Consider the following 20,265-nt stretch of genomic DNA (forward strand, 5'->3'; position numbering starts at 1 on the left):
GCAGAGCTGGGGAAAGCCAGGCTCCACACAGCACGCATCCCCAAACTGTTAAGTGAATGCGGACTCTTTTTTTTTTCTTTAATTTAAAAAAAAATATTTATTTTATGTATATGAGTACACCATTGCTGTCTTCAGACACACCAGAAGAGAGCATCGGATCCCATTACAGATGGTTGTGAGCCACCATGCAGTTGCTGGGAATTGAACTCAGAACCTTTGGAAGAACAGTCAGTGCTCTTAACCACTGAGCCATCTCTCCAGCCCGAATGCAGATTTTCAATAGCTGCTTAAAATACTTTTTTGGTTGTTTTTTTTTTTTTAATTTTATACCTATGAGTGTTTTGCCTGTATGCATATATGTGTACCATGTCCATGCCTGGTACCCATGGAGGCCAGAAAAGGGGCTTCAGATTGAGTTAGAATGATTCTGAGCCACTACGTGGGTGCTGGGAACCAAATCCAAGTCCAGAGCAGCAAATGCTCTTAACCATTGAACCATCTCTCTAGCCACCACCACCCTTCCTTTTGAGACCAGGGTCTGACTGTATAGCCTCTGCTGGCCTGGACCTGCAGGTGAATACAAGCTGCCTTGTGAGCACTAGGAACGGAACCAGGTCCTCTGCAAGAAAACAATTCCTCTTGATGGGTGAGCCATCTTTCCGGACCTACTACTTTTTTTTTCTTTTCTTTTTTTCGGAGCTGGGGACCGAACCCAGGGCCTTGTGCTTGCTAGGCAAGCGCTCTACTACTGAGCCAAATCCCCAACTACTACTTTTTAATTGTAATAAAATGTACATAAGGGGCTGGAGAGATGGCTCACCAGTTAAGAGCACCCTACTGCTCTTCCAGAGGTCCTGAGTTCAATTCCCAGCAACCACATGGTGGCTCACAACCATCTGTAAAGAGATCCGATGCCCTCTTCTGGTGTATCTGAAGACAGCTATGTGTACTTATATATAATAAATGAGTAAATCTTTTTAAAAAAGTACATAAGATGTTATTATTACCACATGTTTTTATTATTTTTATTTATGTGTCTCTGTGTGTGGGTTTTTGTGAAGGGGCCACAGAGGGTAAAGGTGTCAGATCCCTATAACAGGTGACTGTGAGGTGCCTGATGTGGGTGGGTGCTGGGAATCAAACTCAGCTCCTTGGGAAGAGCAGTATGTGCACTTAACCATTGAGCCATCTCTCTAGCCCTAGCCACTTTTTTTTTTTTGAGGCAGGATTTTGCTTTGTAGGTTAGACTTGGCACTGAACTTGTGAAACCCTCCTGCCTCAACCTTCAGAATTCGAGCTTAAAGGCACAAAACAATTCACCCAGTGCGGGTTTCACATTTCAAGCATATCACTCAGTAGTATTAAGGATACTCACTTGGTAGTGACTACAGACAATTGTTTCCACCACACATGTCCAAGATGTTTCACTGGGCAAAAGTAAAACTTCTGTTCTGTTCTTTATTTTGAGACAAGGCTTTGGCATGTTGCCTTAGCTGGCCTGGAATTTGCTATATAGACCAGCTTGGCCTTAAAAAACATAGAAATTCACTTGCTTCTGCCTCTGCCCAGCAAACATACAAGTTTGAATCCGTTAAGTAATAACTGGCAATCACCTGCTCTCTCCAGGCCTTAGCAGTCATCACTTTCTGACTCTGAGTTGGCTGTCACCTTACAACAGGGAAATAATAAGCTATTGTGGTGTGCAAGTCACGTCAGTGGAGTTATATGTTATTGTCTAGTGCCTCTCACATAGCTGCAGTCACTTTCTTATTATTACATTAGATAGCAGGAATCATTCACTACTGCTTTGTGCATCTTATGTTGCTGAGAACATATGCTATTTCCTTTCCATTGCTTATAGGTGAGTCATTCATTCCCCATTGTCTTCATGTCTTTATGTCTCATAGAAGTGGGGTTGTCTGCTATTTTCTTGTGCATTCCCTTTTGCTGTAGTCACACACTGTTGCCTTATGCAGTTCATGTCCATAGACTCACTGGCTATTGCATTGTGAACCTCATACAGGTGGAATCATTAAATATTTGTGTTTTGTATTTCGTATAGAGGGAACAACACTTTCTTTTTTTTTTTTTTCGGAGCTGGGGACCGAACCCAGGGCCTTGCGCTTCCTAGGCAAGCGCTCTACCACTGAGCTAAATCCCCAACCCCAACACTTTCTTATGTATCTCATTTTCCTGGAATATACCTTGTTTTGCCCCAGAGGACATTCCTCTTAAGCTCTGTGTCATGCCTGAAGTTTTCCTCAGAGTCACAAGAACACATTTGGGTCAGGGTTTGTGCCCAGAAAAGGAACTGTAGACCTTCTGAACACCCAACAATTTTCTTATGCATATTATGTTGGTGGAATTGTGCCTGATTGTCTCTTGTATCTAATAGAGGTGGAATAATTTGCTTATTGTTGTGTGCATATCGTATTGATGGAATTATATGCTATTTTCTTGTGCATCACGTATAGATAGAATCACTTGATTTTTTTTCTTTTTTAAATCTCATTGGCACATTTATATGCTGCTGTCCTGTGCATCTCACATCGGTGGAATCATACTCCATTAGTCTTACCCATCCCATACTGTCTTATATATTTCATATAGATGGAGTCATACATCTTGGAGTCATTCATTTATTGTCTTGTGCATCTCAGGTTGGTGAAATCACAAGCAATTATTCCTTATACCACCAGTGGTGGGAAATATGCTATTATCTTGTCTAGCTCTTAAAAGTGGAACGTTCAAAATCGACTTGCGCATCACATGTGAGTGTGATCATACACTAGTGCCTCATGCACCCGATAGAGAAGGGATCCTTTGCCATTGTCTTCTGCACCTCATTTGGTGGAATCATTGCTACTGCCTTGCTCATTTCACAATGCTGGAATCTTGCAATAGTATCTTGTCCATGTCATGTTGGCGGAATCAAATGATATTGTCTTATGCACTTCAAAGAGGTGGAGTGACTAACCACTATCTTATGTACCATACATATTTTGAGTCACTTGCTATCGTGTTGTGCATGTTGTATCATGGAAACAGTATGCTACTGTCCTGTGCATCTCATGTGGGTCAAATCATATGATCCTGTCTTATTCATCTCCTGAATCCTTCCTAGCAGTTTTGTGCAAGACAGGTCTATAGAATCAAATGCTACTGTTTTGTTCATCTCGTAGAGATGACACAGAGGTAGCATCAAATGCTATTGTCTTGTGGTCTCATATAGGGGGATGTCATTCATTATTGTCCTGTGCATCTCATATAGGTGGAATGAATTTCTATTTAGTCTTCTTCTCATATATGTGAAGTCATGCACTACGGTCTTGTGCAGATCAAATAATTTGAATCATTTGCTACAGTCTTGTGAATCTCACATATATATATATATATATGTGAATATATATATATATTTTTTTTTTAGTTCTTTTTTTCGGAGCTGGGGACTGAACCCAGGGCCTTGCGCTTCCTAGGCAAGCGCTCTACCACTGAGCTAAATCCCCAACCCCAAATCTCACATATTTGAAAGAAGTTGTTACTGTCTTTTGGCTCTTCTTCCACCCCCACCTCCCGCCCGAGACAGGTTTTCTCTGTATAGTCCTGGCTGTTCTGGAACTCACTTTGTAGACTAGGCTTGCCTTGTTCTTACAATGGTTTAAGATTCCACTGAGATGCATGAGACAATAGCATCTCTTTTTTTTTTTTTTTAAATGTCTGCCACGGTCCCCCCCCTTTTTTTTTTTAAATATTTTACTTATTTATTATATATGAGTACACTGTAGCTGTCTTCAGACACACCAGAAGAGGGCATCAGATCCCATTACAGATGGTTGTGAGCCACCATGTGGTTGTCGGGATTTGAACTCAGGACCTCGGGAAGAGCAGTCAGTGCTCTTAACCACTGAGCCATCTCTGCAGCCCGACAATAGCATCTCTTGAACTCAGAGACCTGCCTGTCTCTTCCTCTCCAGTGCTGGGATTAGAGGCATGCATTATCACCATCACCAGGATTGATTTTGGGGTCATATAGAGTTGGCATCTAATGCTCTTGTCTTGGTGCAGCTCAAAAAGTAATCATTCACTATAGAACTTGTCATCTCACAGAGGTGGAACCAATCATACATTGTTATCTTGCGCATCTCCTGTCAGTGGAATCATACACTATTTTCTTGTGCATCTCATAGAGTGCAATCATTCATGTCTTAAATATCTCATATACATGCTTTTGTATCTCATACAGAATGAATCATTTCTTATTGTCTTGAGCATCTCATGTTGGTAGAATCATATACTCTCCCTTTTCTCCATTCGTGGTGGTATGCAATCATCTTGTGCAGTTCACATAGGCAGAATCATTAACTATTTCCTTGCGCATGTCATCTAGTGGGATCCTGTTGTCTTGTACATCTTGTATAGGTGGAACCATTCACTTACTATCTTGTGCCTCACGTGTTGGAAGAACCACACACTATTGTCTTGTGCATCTCAGAGGTGAAATCATCTGCTCTGTTTCTGTTCATCTAGAGGGACCCATAAGCTATTGTTGTGTGATCACATGAGCGGGATCATTCACTGTTGTCTTGTGCAACTCATGTAGGTGATATCGCTTACGTTTGTCTTTTGTGTCATACATACACTGTTGGGATCATTTGTTACGATCTTGCTTTTCTCGTACAGGTGCACTCGTATGCTATCGTCTCATGCGTCTCATGGGACATGCACGTCACGTGCACCTCAGTGGACTCTTACACCACTGTCTTATACATCCCACAAAGTTTGAAGCATATGCTATTGTTTTATGCACATTATAATGTGGAATCATTTGCTTATTGTCTTGTGCTTCTCAGGTTGGTGTCTTCATAAGCAATTGTCCTTCATATCACACATTAGTGGAATCACATGCCGTTATCTTGTCTAGCTTACATAGGGATCCTTCACTATCATGGTATTTATCATGTACAGGTGGAACCACATGCTATTTTCTTGTGATATTGTGATGATGGAACTATATGCTATTGTCTCGAGGGTCTCAAGAAGGTGGAGTCATCTTGTATAGATGTTTGCCATTGTCTTGTACATATCACACTGTTAGAATAACATGCTATTGTCTCGAGGGCCTCATGTAAGTGGACTCACATGCCACTGTCTTCGGATCTCGCACTGTTGGTGTTGCACTTTCACACTGTGCATTCCATGTAGGTGGAATCATAAACTGCTATTCTGTTTATCTTAGCGTTAGAGTCATTCTCTTGTTTACTCTATGCATCTCATGCAGAGAATCATTTGCTATTCTCCTGTACATATCATGTTGGTGGAATCATATGCTTTTTACCTCATGCATCTCCTATATGAGGGATCATATGCTATTGTCGTATCTGTTTCATATACTTGGAACCATTTGCTGTTGTCTTTTGGTGACATGCATTTTATATTTCACTCAGCATAAAATGCCTTAATATGTAACCAAAGTTGATGTCCTTTAAATTCCTTGTCCTGCTGCCTCTACTTCACGGATGCTTGGATCACAGGCATGCAACACTGTATATGGCGCCCCTTCCTCTTCAAAGTTGAATAATATTCCCTCATCTGTGGAGTGGACCACATTTGGATTAGCCATTCTAGGGATGTTGCCACTTTTGGCTCTTATGAATAATTTTGCTAGGAATATGGGTATACAAATGTCTCACGAAGACATTGTTTCAAATTTGGGGAATAATTTTATATCCAGAAGTGGAATTATAACCACATCATAATGCTATTTTTGTTGTTTTTCCTTTTTAGGAAAAGCCAGATTTTTTCCTATAAGTTATACCATTTTATCTTCCTACCAACAATGTTCAACTGAAATTCCAATTTGTCCACGTATTTACCAACACTTGCTATTTTCTGATTTCTCCTTGGTAGCTGTACTAATGGATACGAATGATACCTACCTCGTTTTTCTTTTTTTCTTTTTTACATCTTTTGAGAACTGTTCTGAACTAAAACCAGTGGTACAAATGTTCTTTAGAGAACCATGTTTTACATATTTAATCCCAGCACACAGGAGACAGAGGATGGTGAATGTCTGTGTTCAAAGACACTTTCTGAGTACATAAGTGAGTTCCAGTCATCTGCACAGTGAGACCCCGCCCTCTCCCAAACCAAAACAAATGTTCTCCTTTAAAGGGAACAATCTTATCCCCAGGTCAACATGGTTATTATGGCTTATGCAAAATTAGATTTATTCATTTTGTTGTTGCTTGGTTTTGGAGGGCTCCCAGGCTGGCTTCGAACTCCTGATGCTCAGGCCTCCATCTCTTGAGTGCTGGGGTTACCGGACAGCACCGCCAGACTGAGGATGCGCCTGAGTTCCTGGCTCCGTGTCTTATGCTGTTTCAGGTAAGATCATATTCCCTCTAAAAGGTTAACAAAGTGAGAAGAGACGCTCCCGGTTGAACAACCTTGCAACTCTAGGGTCCTAGGCACTTAGGAACCTCTTAGGAGCCAAAGGCCAAGTGCAAGGTGTGTAGACCGTAAGCATTTAAGAGGGCAGAGAAGAGCAGAACCTACAATACTCTCAGCGAGGAGGAGTAAAGTCCCATACTTCCCAGAGGACCCCAAGACCTTCCCGGAAACCTGGGCGCGGCCGGGGAGTGCGAATGGCACCGGTGGGTCCCGAACATCAGAAAAGTGACTTTGGTGAGGTTCTGACCTTCCTGTGCTCTCTCGGGAGGGAGACTCTCAGATGTCCAAAATGGCTAGCACGACCTCTTTCGCCCGTTGCTAGTTTTATCACCTCCTCACGAGTTACCTCCTCCACTTGGCCCCTAGGGTGAATTCTTTTTTGGTTCGGCCTGACTCAGGCCGGGGAGTAGCCAGCAAGTCTCTCCACTCCCATGTTCACCCCGCATGCGCGTCTGGACAGACTGGGGCGGGGCCGTAGCGGGCGCGCGCGCGCGGGTCCCACCCCTCCGCCGCGCCGCCCATGACGTCACGGGGCGCCGGTCTCCGCCCGGCTGCAAGCGGTGAGAGCTAGTGGCGAACGGACTGAAGCCGCTCGCTGGTGAAGGGATGCGGGTGTCGAGATATTTCTGGAGGGGGCTTTGGGGAGGACGGGAGGCCCAGATGCACCAGCCGCTACTGCCCTTTAGGCTCTGCTCTCCCTCCTCCTACCCTCCCCCTTGCAGAAATGCCGGGACGTGGGGCCACGTAGAGGCTGAGCATATGTGACACCTGTGTTTCCCAGTGGCTTCCACACTTTACCACGCTCTCCCCCCACACCTTATACTGATCTCCTGCCTTCCAGATGTATATTTTCATCAGTCTATCGCTTCTTGCCTGGAATAGGGTACTCGGAAGTTGAAGACGGATTTTAGACCACTTATATATTAGAGTCCCTGAGCTACAGTATTTCTTCTACTGGCTTCTGGTCTTAAGGATCAGTATGACACCTATAAAAAGAAAAGAGCTGGACGTCTGTTGAATTCCTGCGTGGCCAAGTTCCGAGCAAACTGGTGCCCAGTCGAATCCTCATTTGGTGTTCTTAGAATTTCCTTTCTCGCCATCCTAACCTCACGGACAACCAGCTGGCTTGGTTGCACTTAGCACCACCCATCCTATCTGACTAGTTAGCTTACCTCCAAAGTAGGAACTCTGAACCCAGACACTTCCGGTGTGGATTCTGTCTTGGTTGCCAAAGCCTAACCCCAGATGAACTGCTTCCTCTTTCTCCAGCTGAGAATTCGATGTCCCATTTGCTAGTACAGAACGCTCTTCCCTGCTTCTCCTTTGGATATTTCAGAAACGAAAGAAAGCCTTTTTTAGTGCTGCAAGGAGGGGGACTTTTGGAGTATAGAGTCTTGGATTTTGGTCCTGGCTCTGCCACTTTCTGTGTGGCCTTGAGCAAATTCATTGTCTTCTAGCTTTAGCTTACCTTTGCATAACATGGGTGAGTGCCTTCTGACCAGCAGGCTCTTGTCCAGTTCTTCCTTACTGTCCTCCAGCAGGCATTCCACAGAGGCCCAGACCCCTCTGCTCCCCATGGGCAGCTGCCAGGCAGGGCACAACTTGCACCTCTGTCTGGCTCATCACCCACCTTTGGTCTGTGCCACTTTGATCCTGCTGCTCCTTGGCCTCTCAGGTCTGGGCCTTGGTGGCTTCCTCCTCACCCACACAACTGGCCTTCGTAGCCCTGACATTCCCCAGGTAAGTACCCGGGGTGCTCTCCCTTCTGGTACGTACCCACCTACCCCGTGGCACATACTCGCCTTTGCTGCTCACCTCACCTCTCTGTCATTCTCCTTTTTGTACACAGGATTGGGTTACCTTCTTGAGATCTTTTGGCCAGCTAAGTCTGTGCCCCATGAATGAGACAGTCACAGGGAAGTGGCAAGGGCCTCACGTCGTCGGCTTACTGACCACTTTGAACTTCGGAGGTGATCCAGACAGAAACAAAACCCAAACATTCCAAGCCATGATCCCTGGTAGTCAGATAGGATTTAAAGGTGAGATCTGGGGAATATGGTGGTCCAGTGTCAGGACAGTTAGGGTTGGGCCTGACCTCTGACTTCATCTGATTGGTGACCTTGGACACATCGTATACTTTAATGACTTTTGCTATGACACAGATTAGATAGGATGAGATACTTGCAGTCATGCTGTCTACAGTCGAGGTTTTGTGTTTTGGCTTTGCTGTTCCAGTTCCAAGTTTCTTCAGTTCTGTCCTAAAATGTACCAAGAGGCCTTAGGTTCAAAAGCAAATGCCCTGCCCCACTATGTATAGAGAGCTGGGTAGATCTGAAGAGAGTGTGCAGCGCGCCAACATTCCTGGGTTATATAGCGAGTTCAGGTCATCTAGGACTACACAGCAAGATCTGAAACCACCTCCAAAATATATGACAGTATTAAAATATCAGTCACATCTCACCATATATTTCACTCATTGAAAACATATAACTAAGTTACTTTTAGTCTGTTTACCCAGCTGTGAAACTACCCTGAGTTCCACAAATACATTATATTCCAGGTTGCCAGGCCTTTACAAGTCTGCTTTCTATCTCTGGTGGTTTGCCTGTTCTGGACATTGCTACAGTATGCCATCCTTTGTGACAGGCTTCTTTGACTTGCGATAAGCTTTTTAACGTTTATCATGAAGCAGCATTATTTCAGTTCTTTTTATTGTTGAATAATATTCTTGGATGAGTATTCCATATTTTTATGTATCTGCTTACCATTGGGTTGACATTTAGTTGGATTTCACTTTGGGTGATTAGAAATTATGCTGTTTCAGCCTGGTCTGGTGCTGCATACCTTTAATCCCAGCACTGGGGAGGCCGAGGTGGGCAGATCTCCACAAGGTAGCCTTATTTACATATTGAGCTCCAGGCCAGCCAAGGCTACATAATGAGACCCTGTCTCCCTAAAGAGGAAAAGAAACCCAAAAGGAAATTATGCTGTTCTTAACACTAGTCTCTGTGTGGGCGTGCATTTTAGTACTATTGAGAATACAGTCACTCATGGAATATAGAATAGCTCCACGGTAAGTGTTTTGGAGAAACTCCAAACTGAGTTTTATAGTCACAACTGGGGCTTTACATTGTCTTCTATTCTCACTAGCACTTTATTTTGTTTGTTTTTGTTTTTTTGAGACAGGGTCTTTCCATGTAATTCTGGTTATCCTAGAACTCACTATGTAGCAGGCTGGTTTTGAACTTACAGAGACCCTCTCGCCTCTGCCCTGAATGTGCACCACCACTCTCTCCTCATCAGTATCTTCTCTCTCATTTTCACGCCCTACTCTAATCACAGAGAATCCCTATTTATTTCACTGTGGTTCTGGTAGCGATTTTTCTAGTCCCTTGGCCTTTCCTTAGGTTGCTGACAGTCTATCTAACAAGAATAAAAGAGTCAGTCAATGTGAAAAGTAAGGATACAGCATCTAAGCTAAGTTTTTAGAATGCTTAACCACTCCAGGCAAAGGGAGCAGCAGGCACAAAGGCCTGTAGCCAGGAGGGAACTGTGATGTCATGTTTAGGACCTTCCCAGGCTCAGTGTTGATTGGGTAGTGAAGAAATGCTGAGTGGGGAAATAGTCCAAAGCAGGAAGCAGCAATGCATGGATTTTTTTTTTTCTTTCTTTCTTTTTTTCGGAGCTGAGGACCGAACCCAGGGCCTTGCGCTTTCTAGGCAAGCGCTCTACCACTGAGCTAAATCCCCAACCCCATGGATGGTCTTTTCATTAGTTAGTTACACTTATTTAGTTACTAGTGTCTGTTCATGTGTGTATGACCTCCACAGCATACTTGTGGAGGTCAGAGACCAATCACAGACATTGGTTCACTCCTTCTAGGTATGAGCTGCAATTGATGACATCCAATAAAAGATTTTGTATGAGCTGGGCAGTGGTGGCCCATGCCTTTAGTCCCAGCACTCAGGAGACAGAGGCAGGTGGATTTCTGATTTTGAAGCCAGCCTGATTGTCAAAGTGAGTTCCAGGACAGCCAGGACTACAGAAGGTTTCTGTTTCAAAAAACCAATGGAAGAAAGAAAGAGAGAGAGAGAGAGAGAGAGAGAGAGAGAGAGAGAGAGAGAGAGAGATTGATTTTGTGTGCAACTCGAAGTGGTTAGACTTTATCTAGTTCATTGGGAAAACTAGTCTAACCAAGAGAGGAGTAGGATTGGTGGTTCAGGGGACACTAGGAAGTGGCTCATGGGAAGGATGTAAGTAAGGCGTCATGGTGCCTACCTGAAGCCCAGCACTGGAGAAGCTAAGGCAGAAAGAAGCACAGGTTTGAGGACAATCTGGACTACATAGTAAGTTAAGAGCAGACAGAGCTACACAATGAGACCTGCCTTAAAACAAAACAAAAACAAAAAGAAAGAAAATTGGAGAAGATAAGGAGAAGAAAATTTAGATAAAACTTTTGTGACCTAAGAGGGCTATTCACTGTCTGGGATTAACAATATAATATCTGGCCCATAAGTCCACTGGGCAGTGAGTAAAGGACAAATTATCTATGGAAATATTCTTGTGCATTCTTTCAGTTGTGATTATAATATATATGAAATCGTATTTTCTTTTCTTTTCTTTTTTTTTTTTTTTGGAGCTGAGGATTGAACCCAGGGCCTTGCGCTTGCTAAACAAGCGCTCTACCACTGAGCTAAATCCCCAACCCCTGAAATTATTTTTCTTTTTTACTTAGACACATATAGCTTTCCATATGTGGCCTATTATCTTAATGGCTGTAATTCATCCATAAGTGATTAGGCCATCATTTTTAATGTTTTCTCAAGCAATTAACATTCTTGTTTCCTAATTTTTTGTATTTGATAAAGTCAGCACCAACTTTTTCAAAGATTTACTGATTTATGTATTTTACATATATAAGTATTTTGGCTGCGTGTACTCTGCACACCAGAAGATGGGATTAGGTGGTTGTGAGCTGCCCTGTGGATGCTGGGAATTAAACTCAGGACCTTCAGAAGAGCGGTGAGTGCTCCTGACCACTGAGCCATCTCTAGCCCCCAAGCAAACATTTTAGACTATGTTGTTTTGGTTTTTTCTTTTACTGGTGCTTAAGAATGAGCCCAAGGGTCTCATACATGCTATCGAGCTACACCCCTCACTGTTAGCATACGTGCAGTTTTATGGGGCTTTTTTTTTGTTTTTCTTTTCTTGGTTCTTTTTTTCGGAGCTGGGGATCGAACCCAGGGCCTTGTGCTTCCTAGGCAAGCGCTCTACCACTGAGCTAAATCCCCAACCCTTGTTTTTGTTTTCTAATTGGTGTGGGGATGGGTAGTGAGAGAAAAGCTTGGTGTAGTTGGCTCTCTTCTTACACCTTTGCCTGGCTTCTGGATACCAAGTGTTAACAGGCTTCAGGCTTGTTCAGCAAGGACTTTTCCTGGGTGAACCATCTTGCTTGTCCCCTTTCTTCTGTTTTTACTACTGTACATTTGATTTTGCTGTTTCTTAGTTTGTGACAGGGTCTCATTTAGCCAAAGTTGGCCCAAACTCACTGTATTACTCAAAATCCCTGCACCATCAGTCTCCTGCCGCCACCTCCCCAGTGTTGGAAGTACAAGTGTGTGGTACCATTCACTCTTTTTTTTTTTTCTTTTTCTTTTTTTCGGAGCTGGGGACCGAACCCAGGGCCTTGCGCTTGCTAGGCAAGTAATCTACCACTGAGCTAAATCCCCAACCCACCATTCACTCTTAATTCATGCTGGTTTGTGGTCCACATGCATTCTGTCAACTGAGCTGCATCCTGAAACATTTCGAAATTCAGACTATATAGCAATGAACAAAAAAAAAAAAGTCAGCTCCCCAACAGTTTGAAATGGATGCTAGAAGTTGAACATGGTGGCTCATGTCTATAATCCTAATAGTTGGAGGTCGAGGTCACATAGGTAGATAGGTAGATAATGGTTTCTATGTTACTCTGGGCTCCAAACAAACAAAAAACTTTTGAGTTTGTGTCTTTCATAGAAATGTCTTTAACACTTTTTTATTTTTAAAGATTTACTTATTTCATGTATGGTACACTGTTGCTGTCTAAAGACACACCAGAAGAGGACATTGGATCCCATTACAGATGGTTGTAAGCCACCATGTGGTTGCTGGGAATTGAATTCAGGACCTCTGGAAGAGTAGTCAGTGCTCTTAACTGCCAAGCCATTCCAGCCCACTTCAGCACTTTGAAATTGAAATATAACCTGTATTTTCTTTAATCCTTTCTGAAAGCTCTTCCTGGTTTGTATGTTCTTTAGTATATCTGAGTTACTGACAGTGACATGACAGGCTAGCTTTGTGGTTTTTGCACGGAGAATCACCCCAAAGGTACTTACCAAGCAAGCCATCCATTGTCTGTTAATTTATTTATTTATTTATTTTGTTTTCAGTGTTATTTTTATATGTATTGGTATTATGCCTGCAGATCTGTGTGAGATTATCAGATCTTGGAGTTACAGACAGTTGTTAGCTGTCATTGTGGGTGCTGGGAATTGAACCTGGGTCCTCTGGAAGAGCAATCAGTGGTCTTAACCCACTGAGCCATATCTCTAGCCCCTTCTCCAGCAATTTGAAACAGACTATGAACTTTTAATGACTTTTGGTGTCCAATGAATAACTGATTTCTTTGGACAAGTTAATTTCTTTCTTTTTTTACTTTTCTTTCTTTTCTTTCTTTTTTCCCTCTGAGACAGGGTTTCTCTCTGTAGCCCTGGCTGTCCTGGAACTCACTCTTTTGACCAGGCTGGTCTCAGACTCAGAGATCTGCCTGCCTCTGCCTTCTGAGTGCTGGCATTCAAGGTATGTGCCATCACACTTGGTTTGGTTTGGGCATGTGCATATATCTGTGAATGCAGGGTGTGTGTGTGTGTGTGTGTGTGTGTGTGTGTGTGTGTGTGTGTGTGTGTGTGTACCAGAGGAGGCCTTAAGAGGGGATCAGATCCCTTGAAGCTGGAGTCTCAGGCAGTTAGAAACCTCTAGATGTGCATGCTCTGGTCCTCTGGAAGAACAGCCAATGCTCTTTGCTGTTGGCCATCTTTCCAGTCTCTCACTCTGTTGTTTTCCACTTTGTGTCTTGTGCCTCTTGCAGAGATTGCCGGAGAGTCTGTCCTTGTCACAGCCAGAGTGGCCGCAGGAAGGACTCCAGGGACCTGCCTGTATTTTAGTGGTATTCCAAAAATTCTGCCCTCTAGCCAACCACCTATATCCTGCTCAGAAGAGGGAGCTGGAAATGCTACCCTGAGCCCAATGATGGGTGAGGAGTGTGTCATAGTCTGGAGCCACGAACGCTTTGTGCTCACCAAGCTGCTGACCTCAGTAAGTACATCAGTTGATCCTCAAGGTTTTATGTGGAGGACTGCCTGAAAGGGTGAAGAGGCCACTTCACAAGTCGAGAAGGAATGGGCTTGGTCTGGTATGGAGCCATGCTCTTTTACAATCCTGGTACCATAGAGTCTGAGGCTGGAGAATTGAAAGTTCAAGGTCAGCCTGGGCCTTATAAGAACCATGTATTAAAAAAGAAGCATAAACAAGAACAGTTTCTGATAACCCTGCCTTAGGTTATAGGCAGTGATGTTTAGAGCAAGCATGGAATCTTCTGTAAAAGACAAAATGTGATATAACCTACAAATTCCTGTAACTGAGATTGAATAAGAATGACTGTAAAGTACGAAGCACAGTACCTGATGCAAAACAGATTTGATCAGACAGCCATTTGCTGTTTGCTCACTTGGAGACCAGCCTGGCTTATGTAGGGGGCTCCAGGATAGCCAGGGCTATTATGATCCTGTCTCAAAAACCAAAACAATAACAAACAAAAGAGATTCCGAAGTGCCATTAGAGGCAGGATGAGGAAGTTATTGTAATAGAGACATGAGCAGAGTGTTACACAGATATAAAGCAAGGAGCAGTTAGCCCTAACTTAACATTTCAAGTAAGAAAGAGTCAGATTATAGTCACTTATAGTATACAAAAGTATTTATTTGTATTGTCTCAAAGTACAAAGTATTGTATCATTTGATCTTGATAGTCCTGTGAGACAGGTACTGTGATCCCATTTTGCAGATGAGGAAAGAGGCTTAGAGAGGGAATGAATTGCCTAAAGGCACACAGCTAGTTAAGAGGCAGTTAAGGTGGCAGGCAGTCCAGCCTCCTTTCCCTGGGAAGATGATCCTTCAAGGAGGAAATGAGTGCAGCTCACACTTTTGGGATTCACAGGAGGTGTTTAGGGATGATGTGGGAGGGAGCAGGAGAAATCTCAATCTCAGAGCCAGTTCTGTGCTACAGTTTAACACTCAAGTGGGAGCCATCTAGAGCCCTTAGGGAAGAGAAAGCAGCTCTCAGGAGGGCAGAGGAGCATGGGTAAAGGGTTGCTACATACTCAGCCCTCATATTAAAAAGGTCCATTTGTTGCCAGGGGGTAGTGGTGCATGCTTTCTTAGTCCATTGCTGTGAGCAGACACCATGACTAAGGCAACTCTTAGGACAACATTTAATTGGGGCTGGCTTACAGGTTCAGAGGTTCAATCCTTTATCGTGCCAGGAAGCAATGATAGAGTCCAGGCAGGAGCTGAGAGTACTGCATCTTGATCAGAAGGCAGCCAGGAACGGACTGACTGTGGCCAAACTTGAGCATGTATGTGAGACCTCAAGGCCCACCCTCACAGTGACACACTTCCTCCAACAAGGCCACACCTTCTAACAGTGCCACTCTGCTATGGGCCATGGATGTTCAAACCACCATAATGTCTATAATCCCAGCACACGGGAGGCAGAGGCAGGTGGATCTCTTGAGTTCTAGGCTTACTTAGTCTACAGAGTTCCAGGACAACCAAGGCTACACAGAGAAACCCTATCTTGGCAAACCAAAATTAAAGGGGAAGCAGAATTTGGCTCTATTTGCATAGTCTTTAAGATGTGCAAGGCTGTCAAGATGGCTTAAGCAAGTAAAGGCATTTGGTGGCAACCAGAGTTTTATGGCTGGAGAAATGACTCAGTGGTTAAGTGCAAAGACTGCTCCACCGGAAGACTTGGGTTCATTTCTCAGTACCCATATAGTGACTTACAACTATTTGTTACATCAGTCCTAGGAGATCTGAAGCCCCTTTCTGGATTCTGCAGGCACTGTATACAGGTGGTGCACAGATACATGTGGAGACAAACACACCCATGTACAAATATAGATATAAAAATATTTTGAAAACATCTACATTTGGGTGTGATGGTAAACACCTGTTACTGAAGCACTCAGAAGGCTCAAGGCAGAAGGAACATGAGAGTTTGAGACTAGCCTGAGGAATAAAAGACCTCGTTAAGGAAGGGAGGGAGGGAGGTCTGTAGGAAGGGAGGAAGGAAGAAAGAAAGGAAGGAAAACGTGAAATGTGGAGAATAGTGACTCCTGGGGACTCAGTGAGAGTTCAGTTGATGATTGGGCAAGAAAGCAGTTTGGGGGCTGGAGAGATGGCTCAGTGGTTAAGAGCATTGACTGTTCTTCTAGAGGTCCTGAGTTCAAATCCCAGCAACCACATGGTGGCTCACAATCATCTGTCATGAGATCTGATGCTCTCAGGGTTGGGGATTTAGCTCAGTGGTAGAGCGCTTGCCTAGCAAGCGCAAGGCCCTGGGTTCGGTCCCCAGCTCCGAAGAAAAAAAAAAAAAAAGAAAAAAAGAGATCTGATGCTCTCTTCTGGTATGTCTGAAGACAGCCACAGTGTACTTATATATAATAATAAATAAGTAAATCTTAAAGGAAGCAGATTGGCAAGCATCTGGACCAATGTTATCTGTCACCTGACCTGTAGCTGCCCCTAGGTGTTAAGAGAACTCTGCCTCATGGAGACCTGTCTCTGGTTTTCATGGTATGGGGCAAGCTATCTTCCAAAGCTTCCCAAGCCTCTCTACTGTTATTATTTCCCTTTTCCCTCTCTGTCCCCACCACTAGGAGGAGCTAGCTCTGTGTGGCAGTAGACTGCTGGTCTTGGGCTCTTTCCTGGTTCTGCTCTGTGGTTTTCTCTGCTGTGCCACTGCAGCGTGCTTCCATCCACGTCCCGAGTTCCACTGGTCTAGGGCACGGCTTTGAGGTTGACGGACTGTGCCTTACTCTGCTGTCAGGTGAGGTTCTGTGGGAATTAGGGTGGGGGAGAGACAGCAGCTGTAACCTGGCAAAGCAGATCCTTAGACTTCATCCTCAAATACAGCTTCCTTTGAGTTCCTGAGAGCCCTATTCAGCTGTGTCCTTACGGAACTGGGAACAGTTTTCTCTGTAAACAGAGTACTTTTATTATTCTCTGTGTACGTGTTCACCCATGTGCCATGGTGTGCACGTGTGGTCAGAGAGCCACTTGATGGAGTTGATTCTCACCTCCACATTTATGTAGGGCCGGGAGAATGGGACTCAGGTCACCAAACTCGCTTTCATGGCAAGAACCTTTACCTGCTGAGATATCTTGCTGGCCCTATTTTTACTATAAACTAAATAACTTTCATGTAAAAAGAAAAACCATAAAAGTACAATTTGGCAAATTATTATAAAGTGTATGCTTGTAAATCCACCCAGACAGAAAAACACTGTATCAGCAATTCAGATGCCTCCCCTAAGCTGTGCTAAGGGGGCACACACCTTTGATCCAGAACTGAGGAAGCAGAGGCATTTGGATCTCTCTGAGTTCTGTCCTGGTCTGCAGAGCAAATTCCAGGACAGTCAGGGCTACACAGAGAAACTCTGTCTCGGAAAAAAGGAAAAAAAAAAAAGGAGGAGGAGGAAGAGGAGGAGGAGAACAACAACAACAATAAGAAGAGGAAAGGCTGGAGAGATGGCTCAGTGGTTAAGAGCACTGACTGCTCTTCCAGAGGTTCTGAGTTCAGTTCCCAGTGACCACCGCATAGTGGCTCACAACCACCTGAAATGAGATCTGATGCCCTCTTCTGGTGTGTCTGAAGACAGCTACAGTGTACTCACATGAAATAAATAAATCTTTAAAAAATAAAAATAAAAAAAAAGAACCAAAAAAAATAAATAAATAAAAAGAAGAAGAGGAAGAAGGAGGAGGAGGAAGAGGACAAAAGAAAGAAAAGGAAAGGAAAGGCTGCTCTCTCCATATCCCCTGACAGCACTCGCTCTCCCTATAAGCTGTTGTCTTGCTTTATCCTGTCCAGTGGCAACTGTGTGATTTGTGACTGTCAGGGTCAAAGTCAATGAAGTCTATTGGAGGTGTGATTATTGAAATGGAAGCTTTTCCCAAGCATGGATATTATTTGATTTTATTTGTTTATATTTTTATTTTTAACCCCCTAATGCCCCACCTTTACATTTCTTTAGGTTTATTTTTATTTATGTGTATATGTGTGTACCTGCATGAGTTTATGTACATCATAGTGCACAGTGCCCAAGGAAGCCAGAAGAGGGCGGTGGATTCCTTGGTGCTGGAGTTAGAGGTAGTGGTTTTAAGCTGCCAGATGTGGTTGCTGGAAATCAAACTCTAATTCTCTTCCAGAGCAGTAAGTGCTCTTAACCACCAAACCACCAAGACCTCTTCTTACTTTTTTGTTTGTTTTGAAACACGGTCTCATTTGTAGCTCCAGTGACCTGACACACTGTGTAGACCAGGCTGGCCTCCACCTACCTCTGCCTCCCAAATGTTGTGATTAAAGACATGTAACAACACACAGAGCCTTATTTTGTAATTAGACACACTTTCATACATATCTTCTGTGACTAATGTCTTCCAAGTAGTGTTAGGATTGTCAGATTCGGAGCTGAACTTCACATAACCACATGTCAGCCATGATGAATCAGGGGAGCTCAGTTGCCATGATTTGCCCTAAATATGGAGTCTTCATTTTTTCTCCTGAAGCTTATTTAATATTTACTTATTCATTCTGAGACCAGATCTCATTGTGTAGCCCAGGCTGGCCTGAAGCTTGCTGTGTAAGCCAGACTGGCCCCAAAGTCCCACCTGCCTCTGTTTCCTAAGTGCTGGAATTAAAGGCATGCACCACTATCCCTGGCAAAATTATTAATTTTTACATTTGCAAAATTATTATTTTTTATGTTTATTTATTTAAGGGGGAGTCATGTATTCGTGTTTATGGAACGGCACATGTTTGGAGGTCATTCTCTCTTTTCATCCTTTGTATCCTGGGATTCAAACTCAAGTTGTCAGCCTAACCTTTCACTGATTGAAAAAAAAATCAATCCAAAAAGCTCTTCACCTTGCTGGATGGGTTTTACCCCATTTGAAAGCTGTATGCTATACGTCTAGCTCCTAAGCCTTCCCCAGGTTCTGCTGGCCTCTGTGCACTAGGAGATCACTGTGGGAGAAGTCAAAACAGCCTAAACTGTGGAATGAATCCAGCCCAGAGGAACTGGAGTTCAAGAGAACATTGTTAATTTTCCTTTTGGCCAGGCCTCACCACCCATCTTCTTAGAATAGGAAACAATGGAACCCATTCAATCAGGAGTGGGAAAAGGCTTCTAGCTTTTTGGCCTCTGGTTGATCCTAGAGTTCCAAGGCTACCCTCGTGGGATTGAGTGCCAGAACCTATCTCTAGATATCGCTTCCTCTGTAATTTCTGCACTCGTGCAGAAATTCATCCAGGGACTTCCTTACCTGTTTCCCTTTCTTCCTTTTCTCCAGGTACAGATCCAGTTCTTGGGGCCTACTTCTGAGTTTAGAAGACCTATTAGAAAAATGAAGAACTGGACTGTGGGAAAATAAATGGCTTTTGACTACTATTGTGTAAGGTACTTATTGGGATTGGATTTAAAAAACCCACTGGGGACTTCCTTGTTGAGGTAAAAGATTTTTTGTTTTGTTTTGTTTGAGACAGTTTCTCTGTGTAGCCCTGGCTGTCCTGGAACTCACTCTGCAGACCAAGCTGACCTAGAACTCAGAGATCCTCTCGCCTCTGTCCCCTAAGTGCTGGGATAAAAGTCATGTGGCACCACTCCCTGGGGATTTTTCTTTTCTTATTGAGTGAGCACATGCTCATGATATATGCATGTGCCATGGCATGTTCATGGGGGTCCCAGAACAATCATATTCTCTTCTTCAAACTTCGCATGGGTTCAGGAATTGAACACAGTTTGCCAGCCTTTCCATGGCAAGCACCTGGTTTGCCTGCTCAGCTGTTTTGGTCCTGTACCTTTTGTGGCACCATGGATTGAATGCAGAGCTTCACATACACTAGACAAGCACTTGACCACTGAACAGTATCCCCAGCCTTGTTTTGTTTTGTCTCACTATCTAGCCCTAGCTGGCCTGGAACTCACTGTGTAGACCAGGCTGGTCTCAAATTCAGAGATCTGCCTGCCTTTACCTCTCAAGAGACTGGGATGAAAAGCGTGAGCCCCACCCCCTGGCCTGGAACTCAAAATCTTTGGATGTCAATCCTCTCTTGACATGCATCCTGTTACCTTTGTTGACCTTACTTTGGACTACAAGTTGGCATAGGTCACTTAAAATTTTGACCGTGTTTGCAGATTTGGGTGTTTGGAAAATATTTGGATTTTTTGTTTGTGTGCATGTGTCTGTTTTTTGTTTTTGATACTGGAACTCCATTAGGTTACATGCTCTGCAGAACTTCTGTCCTATCTCACTCAGACTTGCTGAGTGCTGGAATTGTAAGCATTAAGCCAGCACTATACTTTTTAGACATACTGTCAACATGACCGTGCTACTTTGTCACTTCTTTTCTTCTGTGAACATAAATTGATGATTCTGTTTATGCTTTGGCATAAATGCTTCATGACTTTTGGCAAGTTATAAAATCCTACTG

General features: G+C 43.6%; 1 protein-coding gene across 3 annotated transcripts; it reads left to right on the forward strand.

The window, feature by feature from the left end:
* The first annotated feature begins 6,912 nt into the window (after window positions 1–6,912).
* On the forward strand, window positions 6,913–19,220 carry Tmem219 (transmembrane protein 219). 3 transcript variants are annotated; one of them, XM_032892609.1, is made up of 6 exons: window positions 6,913–7,010; window positions 7,992–8,190; window positions 8,300–8,489; window positions 13,580–13,806; window positions 16,430–16,599; window positions 19,125–19,220. In XM_032892609.1, the coding sequence occupies exons 2-5, from the start codon at window positions 8,026–8,028 to the stop codon at window positions 16,565–16,567; spliced, it is 720 nt and encodes a 239-aa protein (XP_032748500.1). In that variant the 5' UTR covers window positions 6,913–7,010; window positions 7,992–8,025; the 3' UTR covers window positions 16,568–16,599; window positions 19,125–19,220. The 3 variants fall into 3 exon arrangements, with proteins under 3 accessions (XP_032748500.1, XP_032748502.1, XP_032748501.1); XM_032892611.1 differs by having other exon boundaries at window positions 6,939–7,010; window positions 7,989–8,190; XM_032892610.1 differs by lacking the exon at window positions 6,913–7,010 and having other exon boundaries at window positions 7,023–8,190.
* The last annotated feature ends 1,045 nt before the right edge of the window (window positions 19,221–20,265 follow it).

The sequence above is a fragment of the Rattus rattus genome, chromosome 2, assembly GCF_011064425.1.
Source record: "Rattus rattus isolate New Zealand chromosome 2, Rrattus_CSIRO_v1, whole genome shotgun sequence".
NCBI lineage: Eukaryota > Metazoa > Chordata > Mammalia > Rodentia > Muridae > Rattus > Rattus rattus.